Source organism: Hippocampus bargibanti, linkage group LG14 (assembly GCF_051943395.1).
Source record: "Hippocampus bargibanti isolate YZ-2025 linkage group LG14, ASM5194339v1, whole genome shotgun sequence".
Taxonomy (NCBI): Eukaryota; Metazoa; Chordata; class Actinopteri; order Syngnathiformes; family Syngnathidae; genus Hippocampus; species Hippocampus bargibanti.
In genome coordinates this window covers 15,779,841-15,793,477 of record NC_142747.1, presented here as the reverse complement: position 1 = coordinate 15,793,477, position 13,637 = coordinate 15,779,841, and the positions used below count along the sequence as shown (strand labels likewise).

The 13,637-nt window shown below is 40.4% G+C and overlaps 2 protein-coding genes across 2 annotated transcripts; both read right to left on the bottom strand.

Annotated features, from left to right (window-relative positions):
* Positions 1-1,360: 1,360 nt before the first annotated feature.
* On the bottom strand, positions 1,361-6,737 carry LOC148888547 (amino acid transporter heavy chain SLC3A2). Its single transcript, XM_089013503.1, has 11 exons — positions 6,624-6,737; positions 6,457-6,510; positions 5,615-6,023; positions 4,721-4,873; positions 4,439-4,527; positions 4,283-4,360; positions 3,977-4,032; positions 3,638-3,833; positions 2,936-3,040; positions 2,811-2,843; positions 1,361-1,832 (listed from the first exon to the last, which is right to left on the bottom strand). Exons 3-11 carry the CDS (start codon positions 6,012-6,014, stop codon positions 1,443-1,445), a joined length of 1,500 nt encoding a protein of 499 aa, XP_088869629.1. The 5' UTR covers positions 6,015-6,023; positions 6,457-6,510; positions 6,624-6,737; the 3' UTR covers positions 1,361-1,442.
* Positions 6,738-7,115: 378 nt separating this feature from the next.
* ppm1na (protein phosphatase, Mg2+/Mn2+ dependent, 1Na (putative)) lies at positions 7,116-13,627 on the bottom strand. The gene is made up of 6 exons (XM_089013509.1): positions 12,498-13,627; positions 10,595-11,166; positions 8,679-8,796; positions 8,474-8,588; positions 8,329-8,392; positions 7,116-8,187 (listed from the first exon to the last, which is right to left on the bottom strand). Exons 1-6 carry the CDS (start codon positions 12,901-12,903, stop codon positions 8,155-8,157), a joined length of 1,308 nt encoding a protein of 435 aa, XP_088869635.1. The 5' UTR covers positions 12,904-13,627; the 3' UTR covers positions 7,116-8,154.
* Between the last annotated feature and the right edge of the window lie 10 nt (positions 13,628-13,637).

Sequence of the window (13,637 nt, the reverse complement as noted above, 5' to 3'; positions counted from 1 at the left end):
ACAGTACAGACCTCTGCGTGAATGATCGGGAAAGAGTTTTAGTGGTGAAATGTGTACACTGTTGAAATTTAAAGTCTGTAATTATGTCTTTATCACTACATGGCGATGTTAACCGAAAAAGCTTCTGGACTGCTCCCTCTGTAACTCTTGCAGCTGCGCGTTGTGGTTTGTTGTGAGGAGGCTTTCAAATGTGTATTCATGCCTCTTTGCTGTTTTCACCATGTTGTATATATTTAGCACATTCGCTTCCACTTTTGAGGCTCATCCGTGCAACCTGTATTGAGAATGAATGTAAGATTTAAGTTGTAAATGGTAATGGATAGTGCATCCAGTGGCACTCTACAATTGGTTTAAACATAAAATTAAAAATGACCAAAAACACAAAACAAGTATCTCATCAGAGATGAGATGAGACAAAACAAGTATAGCAAAGCAAGTATACATTGTATGTGTAATTGCTACAGAATTTAATGTGAACGTGTACATTTGTAAATGTGGATTTTGAACCAGTGTAGAAGTGCATTTGGAAGCACCATGAAATGAAAAATGTTTTATGTACAATTACTCAATAACCTATCGTCCAAATAAAGTTGTATTTGTTAACTGTGTATGTCGTACCTTGAAAAGAGACAACAAACCGTCAAAAGATTTTGATTCATGTTGATCATTTTTGCTACATGTACTGTATTGTATAGCTTTTCATTCATCCATTATCTGATCTGCTTATCCTCACGAGGGTCACGGCAGGGTCACTGGCGTGCTGGAGCTTATCCCACGTGTCTACTGGCAGGCGGCTGGGTACATCCTGAACTGGTTACCAGCCAATTGTAAGGTAAGCATAGATAAACATAATGCCATGCATAATTTAATTTTAAGCAGATTCTTTACTTACAGACAGTGTACAACGATAATGCCATGCATGTTTTTTTGGGAATGTGGGAGGACATCAAAGTACCTGGAGAAAAAACACAAGCATGCAAATTTCCAGGAAAAAACATTTTCTACAATCAGAATCAACTTTTGCATTTTGAGGCGGATGTGGCTTAACATTTCAAGAATGTCTTTCAGATGATATAACTTAGTCACAGTTTTCCCCAAAAGTGTTGCGCTTTTTGACTAATGTGGAAATCACAAATACATGAAATTGTGGTGATGCTTTGTGTAAAATATTTGAGGACTACTGTCAGTGACCTTTATTTTTAATCTATGACCTCCACTTAACGTTTGACTGCCAAAAGCGCTCAGTGGAAAAAAAAAAAGACAGTTGTGGTTTGGTATATGAGCAATTGCAACTCCCCCCCCAGCAGGTCCTTCTTCTACCACCAACCATTTGACTGGAACACAGTAAAACAAGACGACAACAGATGTGATCCATTTATTTTCAGACTCAATAGCACCCATCACATTGAGAAAACCATTAAAACCAAACAAAAAAATGTGTATTATGTGTAGCTTCCAGGTTCAAACAGTTTGACGACCATGGCTTCATAGGGCTGCAGCACAAGCGTGTCAAGGTTGACCGCGCCCAGGCGATTCAATGCCGTACTAGCCACAAAAACGCCGGCCTCAGGAAGGCTTGGAGCCCATGCGGGATCCAGGCCGAGGGGCTCGGACCCAGCGTTAAGGAGAACTAGGAAGTGGACGCAACCCCACGAACGCAGAAAGGCCAGGAGAGGTGGCGAAGACGAGGAATAAGAAGACAGAGTGGCATTGGAGGTAACGTTGAAGGAGAGGAAGGTGAAGTTTCCAAAGAGGAGAGCTTCTTCTCTGGCTCGGTTGTGACTCAGCGAGCTGAACAGGGCCACAGGGGAATGCCTTAACTTGAACTTATCCTAAAAAACAGGTACAATCAGTTTACTTCATTCACACTACATATAGAAAAATACAAACATTGAAATGTACTCGCAATTACTATAAAAAGTCAACAGCTCAGATGTCCGAGCGATAATTTCTTGACATTTTTCATTCAAATTTTCCTCGCATATTTTCTTCATTTCATTTTTCTGGTTTCCTCCATATTTTTATATTTTTGTGCAAAAGTACACTCACTTTTGCACCTCGAGAATACAGTAAAGTCTCGTTATATCGATATTCTCAGGAGTCGGAAAAAATATCGATATAACCGAACTATCGATATATCCGATCCTGCGGCATGTAAATTTTCTCCTTGCGTTCATAGAAATAGTATCGTAATAAGCAGTACTATCGATATAACCGATATCGATATAACGAGACTTTACTGTATTGTCAGAATCAGATGATTCAGATTGATTCTGACATTGTCCATAGGTGCAAAAGTTGCCGCAAGTACTTCTTTGTCTATTTGTGCCCTGCAAATAACTGCGATCAGTCCAGGGTGTACCCCATCTTTGGCCCCAAATCGGATGGAATGGGCGCTCATAATGAAAAAAAATGAATGGATGGATGATCACTATTGGTGATTCTGAAAGTGTGGTATAAAGGCTCCCTCTAGTGGTATACATACTAAATCCCAGAATTAAATGTCCAAACTGCATGAATCGTTAAGTACTGTACAGTTGAATGCTATTGACTGGTAAATTATGTGCGATTGAATCATTATTTAGTACATTTATTTATTTTCGTACACTTATGCAACGTGTTAATATTTTAAATCTCATTAATGTTACAGTACATATACACGACAAACTTTTATGAAAACATGAATGCTATACCTTTACATTTGAACTAATCTCTGGAGTCAATGAATTGATTCCATGTCCAAAGAACCGCGATAAAAGAGTCAAGGGTATCAACAAAATATCTTTGTGCAAAATACATATATTACTCACGGTGTAGTCTAAGTATTTGCTGCTGTTTTCTCCCTGCATTGTGGAGAAACACCAACATTTGTATTAGAATTTAATTTAGTACTGTACTTGAAAAACTATGTTAAAATGCGTAACTTAAACTTTACCTGTACGGGATACAATTGTTCATACTGGACCACGGGTGTTCCAGGCAGCGTCATGAGCAACACCAACAGCAGTCTCCTCAAATTATCGGGTGCTTTGCCTCCAACCTAACAAGATTCAGGTTTAGACCATGATGTCTTATGTAGATTTTTATTTACGGTATTTTTTTAAGCGTATAATCAAACTTGAAGTGGCTCGATTAAGCTAATGCTAACACATAATACAAAATTCCATAGACTGGCTATTGAATAACAATAATAATAATGCATTTTATTTCAAGCGCATTTCAAAGCTCTCAAGGTCACTTTACAGTCACAGACAAGCATAGATACAATAATAAATAATACAATTATAAATAGAATACAATAAAAAATACAATTTTGCAATGGTGCTGTTTTATCGAAACCTATTCAGCAATGGACATTGTAACACAAGCAACAGTCATCCAAAAGGGACTATTACCACGAGTCATATTTGCTGCCTCTCAAAAACTAGACACATTTCATCTCAGAGCACAAAAGAGATGACGTGTCGACAACAGCTGTCACTCAAAAGAGGAGAAAGGGAGAAAAACCCCACACTAAATTCACTGCGCTATGGCAACAACCTTGAACTGAAAGTACGTATCTAGTTTTGATGCACATAAATCCTGACTTGGATTTAAAAGTCGGTGAATCTATTTCACACACGTTTGATGTTCTTACCTTCCAGCCGAGCCATGTGTCTTTAGGCATCTGCAGGTGTGTCTCGATGGTGTTAGCCACCTGGTGGGCCGACAGTAGACGGGGCGAATCGGGTAGCACGGATCTCAGGACCACATCCACCAAGGTGACGTTGAGCTGCTGGTCGGAGACTACCAGAGGTTGAAGGTGCTCTTTTATCTGGTTGACCACAACAATCCTGAACAAAAACAAAACACACATACTCAATTTGAATTTATAAAAAAAAAAACAATTGCAAAAAAAACAAAATCCCAATTAGGGAAATGTCAACTTCACCCCATGACGTCCAAAATGTATCCACCAAGAAACAATTAACAATACCTTTCTTCATCTTTTTCACTGAACTCCTCCAAGACACCTTTCCACATCACCAGAGACTGCAATACCAATATATTTGTTATCAAACAATGAAAATACAGTAAAGTCTCGTTATATCGATATTCAAGGGAGTCTGAAAAAATATCGATATAACCGGGACTATCGATATATCCGACCCTGTTTGCATGTAATTTTCTCCATGCGTGCATAGAAATAGTATCGATATAACCGGGACTATCGATATATCCGATATCGATATAACGAGACTTTACTGTATATCTCATTTTTAAAAGCTGTGCAAGTATTTACCTTTTCCGAATACATTGCATCTGTGTCACACATCAAGAATCCCGCCACACCTTGACCCAACCAGAAACGAAGTGCACGCTATAGAAATGTTATTTACATTTTAGTAAACACAGTACATTTTAGTAAACGAAGTTTTCTGATGAGATAATGCCATACCTGTGTAGCGTTCCAAGAATCTTTACTATCTGATTCTTCACGAGCCCCAAAAAGCTGAACATTGCAGACATCCAGTACTACTTTGATACCTGCAAGTCAAACCAAAGCTTCAAACACGAACACCTGACATGATAAAGATTGTTACTAATTTTTGTTGTAATCTGATGTATGATTTACCAATTTATTTTGACTCCACCCTTTTTGGTGGCACTCAGTAAGAAATCTCGACTATCTTATTTTTTTAATCAATCAGCTCTCATCTTAAACCAATGGCTTACTCACCTGCATTTTCACTTTTAACAAGCAGATGCTGAACCTGCGGTAACGTTCCTGAGCGCTCCCCGCTCTCAGTTGCGTTTGACGAGTCAAACAACCCGCTCAGGATGAGAGCACTGAATCCCGAAGACTTGAGGGAGGGAAGCTGATCACACAGGACTTTATTATAAGAAAGAAGAAAATAAGTCCCCACTTCAATTAATTTACAATGCAATAAGTGTTTTAAAATTAGTAAATTAATTGTCTTAAAAACACTAACATTATACATGTGTTTCATAAATGGATTATTTTACTTGTGTAGTTCTGTACACAAGGCTTATTTACTGTGGCGACCCCTTGAAGGGAAAAGCCGAAAGGAAAAGAAGAGTTCTGTACACAAGGCCTGGATTAGTGTGTCATTCCTATCTGTAACTCTAGGGGACAGTAAAATAACACCAAAGAATTGACATTACTATGATTTTCTCCAGAAGCAAGATATTGTATCAGCAATCTAATTCGGTCAAATCACCACCGCCCAACATGTGCCTGTAGTAATTTGACACGAGTTAAACCTTTTGGTCTAGGCTATCTCGTTCGAACGTATGTATTGGGGAATTATGCGGAAGGGTGTAAAAGCCAAAATATAGTCGGAGGAAAACATTGCATAAACTCTTGACGGTAACGAGTTAACGGTTTCTAAAAACAATATGTTGTTAATTCAGACAGGCGGTGAGTGGATGCAATGCTCAATTGCGCATGCGCACACGAATCCCCCGCGGTAGAAATACAAAAGTATTTAGCCACTTGTCCAAATTACAAAGACCATCCAAAATGTTTACTCGCCACTGGCGGTTAGTCATTCGCTTCAATAGATGGCAAAATATGATAAATTGATACATTTATCTTAATTAATTATCTCACCGCCGACGGCCCCAGAGTTCTCAGATGGCGTCCCAGTGAACAGGTCAGACTGCAGCTGTAAAAAGACCGACTTCTGCCACCAAGTTCGCGGGGTCACCACGGGCCGTGGGGTGGTAACAATGATGGCCACGGCGATAGCCAGCATGGCCAGCCACGCCAACCAAAACATAACCACCAGGTAGCAGCGGAGCCTTCTCCAACCTGGGCCGCCCGCCGACTCCTCCAGCTCCTCCTTGTTCATGGGCCGCCACTCCTGCTCCTGCTCCTGCTCCTGCTGCGCCTCTTCCCCCAACTCCGGGACGAGCAGAGCGGCCGTCTCCGAGGAGCCGCCGGCCGCGCTGGTCGAGAGACCTGGGCCGGCCATGCTACCGTAGCCGGTGTCGCCGACGTTGAGGGGCATGGCGCTGGGCTACAGGTGAGGGGGTACACTTTTAGACCGGCTTGCGTTTCCTCGTGAAAACCTGTCTCCTTCCTCAGTGCGATCCCTCACGTTTCCTGTCCCTTATAACACGTGTTTTCTGATGAGACGCGATTAATTTATGGATGCCCCCATTAACACATTTGGCAATAAATTGACCTGCAAGCCAAAAAAAACAATTTGGTACATTGAATTAAAATCCAGATCCGAATGATGTTCATAGTAATGCTGGGGCGTATTCCACCTGATTCAGGAAGTTGACCGTGTAAGCCCTGAACTGGTTAATGTTTGCTCTTCATTATCTCCGATAATTTTAAAATACACTAGAGTAATAGACCCAATTATTCACAAATGAGACCAAGTTTTTTTTTTTTCTTAAACAATGTTTTAAGGCCCCAGTTGAAGACAAAACAGTCGTACTGACCTGAGATCTTGAGGTTCAGGAGCTTTGATGAAACTATGGCAACTGGGACTAAGACTAGCAGAGGACCACATCGAGTTGAGGATATACAAGCAGGGTGCAATCAGCAACATTTCTTTCAGGCAAATCTGAAAAATTTACAACCAACCCCTAATTTAATAACAACTCACCTTTTCTCTTTTTACTCTATTTGTCCTGTCGTAGAATTTTTGTCTGTGTGAAGTCTCACGTCCTTACTTTTGTGGAGTGAGGACATGAGAAGGAACTTCTATCCAATAAAGGTTCTGCTGAGTCATTTAATACACAAGTGCCGATCCTCACCACTCACCCTTACAACACATTCTGAAGACACATGACAAAGACCTTCGTGTGTGTGCTTTCTACTTCTCATTTGCGTGTCTGGCAGACAGAAATATGAAGATTGAAATTTTATCAAGAGTGATTGAACTGGAGACTGTTTTCTTTTGTCATTAAATTGAATGTAAATACCAAATGCCTTTAATTTGTTCTTGTGCCTCCTTGCCAAAAGAAAGAAAAAAATATAAATGCTTGTATTTTTGTTTTCATTTTTATTTATTTATAGTTTTTGATCATTGATAAATTGTTTTGCTATCTTTTGAATTTGACATTTCTAAATGCTAAATTTCAGCTTAAAGTGTCTAAATCTTAATGTTCCTGCACTATCAATTTTAAATTATTTTCTATTTTTTAAGAGATTGGAAATGTTCACATTCCAATCCAGTTTGTGAAAAAATATTACATAAGAATTTGTTTTAGCCCTGCAGTGTTGTATGTAACATGGGTTTATGATGTACATGCACATGCTATATGCATTGTCTTGGTGCTGTATGATCATCACTGTATTTTACGTGCCTTCTCGAGACATCTAAAACCAATCAAAATCCTTTATTTGGTGGCATTAAATTTTAGATTTTTATTATTTGGGGCTCAGCTCATCTTAACATGTCTTTTGTATGCTGTGAAAAACAGTTATATAATACGTGATGTCACTCCTCACACAGTCAATATTCCTGTAATTCATTACATGAAACATTTGTGCTAATTCCGTGTATTTCTCTCTCTTTCCCCCCTCTCTCTCACTGTCTTTCTCTCGTGCATACTTTTATGCTCTCGTAGGTTCCTGCTTACCTTTTGAACCATAAAAGCATCATGTCAACTACTTGCAGAGTAATTTCTCTGCTGTATGTCTTCACGATAACATGTTATGCGCCACTTCATTTAGTACAGTACACAATCCCAAGACAAGCACTGTATCCAAAATTCAGCATTCATAGTAATGCTGTATTTTGATTTTGTAGTTTATTTATTATTTTAGCAAAATACTTTAGATTTATACTTATTAAATTGTGATATTATTTGATCAGATATTTACTCATTTTGCATTAGTAACACGTAAGTAAAACCCATTATAAACTCCATAAAAGTACACACATTTACAGGACTTGTATTCGTCTCTTAGTAGGTGATATGTTTTTTTAAGAAACACGTTAAGAATGAAAAAGTTCAGCCGTTTTGTACAGATGCTTTCCAGCACATGATGCATGTTGATTGGGTGAAATAATTTAAACATTTCAAAACTCCCCCCACAATGGCTTAAATAAATAAATATGTCACATAAAAAGTCACTGAGCTCCTCTGAAATGTGGAAGGGCTTTGGGAAGTGTGTACATGCTGATGCTTTTAGTTGGAGTCCTCTTCTGATCCGCCAATATCCTAAAAGGGCATATTGTACTAATATTATACATATTGTGAAAAAGGAATCTTATTCATGTAAACATGCTGACAGTAAGGCCTAATTAGGAATGTTTTCTGAGAACAAATAAAACAACATTGTGTGTTTCTGTTATATTTTACCATCGGCTCTTGAGTCCTTAGAGCTGCAATGTGTTTCTGATATGAAGCGATGATCCAATCCCGCCTGCATGGTATCAAATGTCAAATGGACAACATTTTTGTATTGCATCCTCACTATGAGTTCTTGTGTTTCACCAGTGCTTACTTGCTGGTGATGCCGCCTCCTGGAGGAAGTCCCGGTATTTCCTCCTCCGTCAGGAACTTGATCACATACAAAAGGTCAGGATCCTCATCTTTGGACCGCATCATATTGATGATTTCTGAAAGTGAAAATAGATTAGAAATAGAAAACTAGAGAACATGTTTAAAAAAACAGTTTTTGGGAGGTTTAGAGTACAGTACTGTATCACCTTCTACTTTCATGTCAATGTGCTGCTCCAGCGCCGCTTCCTGTTGCAGTGCCTCTTGAGACACCTGGGGGGCGCCCGGGAGGCACACTATGATAATGCTGATGTTATCGAAACTGCCCTGTAGGGATGGGATAAAAAGTCGTCAAGTCAAAGTCAGCTTTATTGTCAAATATGCTAATATGAACTTAGAAGTCTTCAGAAAGAAAGACAATACCTTCTATTATAAACGAATTAGGACTAATTAGTAGTGAAGTAACATGCCATGATGATGATATAAAAATTTGAAGACTTTGCCAATGTCATTATTTGCAAGGTGGTGGACCCCAAAAAGCAGGCATGAGGGAGGAGCAGTGTGTATTTGACAAATTGTATTAAATATCACAAATCATAAAGTCATCAGAACAAAAAGGTCCAAAGTAGCAACAAAACCATGAGTAAAACCTGAAAATATGAAACAAACGCGACAGGGCGAAACAAACAATGACCCGACACTTAATGGTTGTACCGGGAGTCCTTTTAACAACCACTGATTAAAAAGACCAACACCTGCGCGGCTGCAGGCGGGGCCCTACAGTGCCACCCGTTGGTCGCAAACCGAAACATCAGAATCAGAATCATCTTTATTGCCAAGTATGTAGAACACACAAGGAATTTGTTTCCGGTAGAACACGCTGCACTAGTATCGTTGTAAAAAAAAAAAAAAAAACTGCTAAGTGGCACTATACAGTTCCATTTTGGCTACTGTTGAAACATGACAGCCAAAGCAAAGTAGCCCCATCGTACGCGTTATATTCATTTATCATTTATGTATTTATAAATTATAATTTTCTTTATTTTTGTATTAACATCTTAAAAATAATAAATATACTGCCTGTCCAGGATATTCTGGGGTACTTTGATGCTGGTGACATCATCCACATACTCAAAGACGTCATCAAACAACCAAGGAGGAGCAAGGCTTACGAGTGAGTACTGAAAGACTTAAATCCTTTTGGGTACAATAAATAGAAAGTCATGTAAGGGTGGGATAATGCCCCTGAGCTAGTATATACCTGGTATATTGGGTAATCGTGCTATGTCACATTCACTGCTAATCCCAGCCGTGTGTCGTGCAATCTTCCAACATACAATAATACCGCACATCCCTATTTATAGCGTCAGGTTGATGCTGTTGACCTGGAGGGAGGACAAATCTACTTACAAAAAAGACATCAGTGTAATACCTCTTTGTCATGCCCACACCTCCCTTCGATTCAAAGCGCTCCATTCATGAAAACACCTGTGTACCAGCGTGAAATAACTGTAGACGTTTTCACTATAACAGAAAATTACTTTAACTCATTCACTGCCACACGATGTGCAAATGTGTCCACTCCACTGCCAGGGTTTTTGTCATTATCACTCAAATTCCAGGAACCACAGAATTTTGAGTTTTAGGACAACATAAACATTCAATGCAGCGTCAGAAAGCTTAGACTATCTTCTTTCATCAGAAAAAAAAGTTAATTCCTAAATTATATGGGTCTGTTGTTATATGAGCTTGAAATGAGGGCGGCTGTCCAAAATACAATGCAATACATACATATTGGTTTATATAGCGCTTTAACAACAGCTGAAGCTGGAAGAAAGCGGTAACATGGAAAAAGGGAAATTCTGCCCCCTTGTGGAAAGAAATAAACATTGCCAGAGGATATGGCCAGTGCTTTATCGGCACCCAAACAAGAAAAAACTAAACCCGAACAAATTCAGGAATGGCGATCTACGTCATATTTTCAATTCCCGAATAAATTCGTGAATGGCAGTGAATGAGTTAATGACATTTGGTACACCCGGATTTTTTTTGTGTTGCTTCTGTATGTGTATGACAGAGAAGGGTTGTTGTTTAGTCCACCTAACATATTTTCATTTCGTCTCACCTTATAGAGGCAGAGGTCGATGACTTGTGTGCAAATCTCTCGCAGGTCGTCGCACACCTGCAGGCGGCTGCGCACGAAAGCGCACAGTTCCTCGTTGCCTATAGCGTCCCAAACGCCGTCACACGCCAACACGATGAACTCGTCCCGGGGCGCCCGCTCCACCTCATACACTTCTGGCTCGGGCGACACCAGCTGCTCCGTTTGCGGCCTCCAGTCCACTTCCTTGAAATCAAAGTCACCCAAGGCTCTGGATACGGCCAGCGAGCCGTTGATACGCTGTTGCGTGACGGATCCGCCGGCGTTCTGTATACGCTCTTTCTCCCTAGGGTTGAAGGGCTTGTGGTCCTCGGTGTAGAAGACCAGTTGTCCGTCCTTACAGAGGAGAGTGCGCGAATCCCCGCAGTTGATGAAGTACACGTATTGCGGGGAGATCATGACGGCCGCCGCTGTAGTGCCGCTACGGTCCCAGTTGTCCTCGTGGGCCAGTTTGTGCATGTGTCGATCAATTTCGAGAAATCCCTCACGGATGCCCTCCTTCACCTGCTCTGGGTCTTCGCTTGCTTTTACACCCCCTATACGGCCGTCAAAAATGATGATCAAATAGTTGTCTGACAAATGCCGTTGACTTCAAACATGGTTCCAGCTTAACTTTGTTCACAATGTCATGGCCTCTAACCCGAAATGTTCGGTGTGCAAAGTAAATTTTTTGGGGGGCAGGTGATGTGAATTGATTTGCAAAGTCATGATTTATCCTATTCATTTTCACTATCATCTTTTCCGGTGTATAAGGCGCACCTAAAAGCCTGACACTGCGCCTCAAATGCAGGTGCCTCTTATACAGTATGGAGTCATTTTGAGCTTGTAGCTACTGTCAGCAGCCACTGACTCCATTTCCCCCTGTACAAGAAATAGTGCGTAACCCCAGACTCTACTTATAATATGGTTTGCCTTATATTTGTAATTTTTAAAATATATTTGCATGTTTTTTTCATTCATTGAAGATCCGCCTTATAGTCCGGTGCGCCTTTGAAAATACACCATTCATTGCAGGTGCGCCTTATACTCCGTTGTGCCTTATACACTGGGAAATACGGTAAATTACTGATAAATTTACTGAAGCGTGGAGCAGAAGTTTGTATTTAAAAAACTTTGCCTTCTGCGAGCTGAATGCTAACTTACAGCGCTGTGAACACGGGCTTACAAATCGCACGTCACGCCGTTATTGGTCCTAAAGCAATGGATGTAGATCACAGGTGTCAAAGTCAAGGCCCGCGGGCCAAATCCGGCCCGCCACATCATTTTTTTCGGCCCGAGAAAGCAAATCAAACTTGTTAAATTCCATGATGATTGCTAAAATCTGAGCCAAAATTTCATATTTTTGGATGTCAACCACAATAAAAGTCATTATTCTTGACTTCAGATTTGAAAACGAGTTATTCATTAATTTGCTGTGTGCTCATTATGTAATATTTGAAGGGATTTAAACATTCTAATTGGTTCCCCAGATTCATAACGGCCCTCGAGAGGAAACCATAACTACAATGTGGCCCGCGGCAAAAAATGACTTTGACACCCCTGATGTAGATAGACGATGCAATAGTCGCACGCATATATTATTTATTCTCTGCAAAAAACTGGGACAAATTACAATCATTTACTCAGTCTCTTATGCCGGTTTTGAATTTATTACTTTTTTAATTGTCTTCATTATTGTATTTGCTTACTCCATTGTTGTGTTTTGTTTTTTTAACTGCATATTATATTTATATCACCGTTTTCCTTTTTAGGACATTCATGAGAAACATTTGTTAGTTTATGTATTTATTTTTTTGAGTGGTGTATCTAGAACAGATTATTTCCTTTAGAGTTCTAAATAAATCTGTCTCATTTCATGTTCCAGTACCTGTGGCGAGGATGTGGTCCAGAAGGTTCCTGGAGCAGTACTGGGCCACGGTGTTCCCTGCATGGCCATCAAACACGGCGAAGTATGCCCACTCGCTCAGCTCCCCTCTCATGTGAGGCATACAGGTGTGCGCGTCCTCCATCTGAGACCTCCAGCCCTGCATGCTTGCCACCGCATAATTTATCCCATATTGAGAACTACCCTCGGACACATGCTTTTCCAGAATGGGCCTTTCTAGGTACGGGCTGGGCATGTCGTCATCTTCGTTGAAGTTGTCCTGTTCCTCTGGCTCTTTTTCTCTTGACACGCCTTTGAAAAAGAAGGTCACCATCTTCTCTGTTTCTTTAACCAGCTGGCGGAGGAAGGAAGGAACCTCCACATTGCTGGCCCTGCGCGCCGTCCTCATCAGGCTTCTGAGACGCTTCTCAAGTTTCTTGCTCGATCTGACTGCCGCGCGTCTCCTCCTCCTCCTCCTCCTCCTGTTGTTGACCGAGCGCCGGCACTGGGACTTTCTCAGCAGGTCCAGGGCAACTGTTGAGCAGGTTAGCCTAAATGTAAAACAAAAAATATCTACCTAATATAAAACACTGAGGTCATTCGAGCGCTTGCATCCTTTACCAATAGGCTTTATGGTGTCACTATGAATTTCACCAGAACACTTTGCGTCTGTGTATTGTTTTCCCCTCCTTACTTTAGCTGTGTTTTTCTATTGGCCTGCTTTATTTCAACGTCATTATCCCTACATCCCTCCCACTGTCTGTAGAAACCTGCTGGGATTATCACTTAGACGACTTGCCTGTTCAAATGCGGCCATTGGATCAAATGCGCAAGGAGTTGAACTGTCACAACTGTGCCTTTTGTTTTCTATTTTGCACATTTACTCAAACTGCATGACGGCTAGCGATATATTTGACATGTATTTTTGTATTAAAACAACAATTCGACTAGGCATTTCATTCTTAATTCCAATGCATCTATAAACAGAAGTACTGGTAAACCTTTAATGACTGTTAGTCACTAGCAGTGTGACAAGTTAAATTAAGCGTAGCTGTTTGCTTTTTTTAACCAACAGTCAAGAACAGCAAGTTGGATCCATTTGACGTTCTTAACTCTTTGATCCAATAACATTTTCTGTTATCT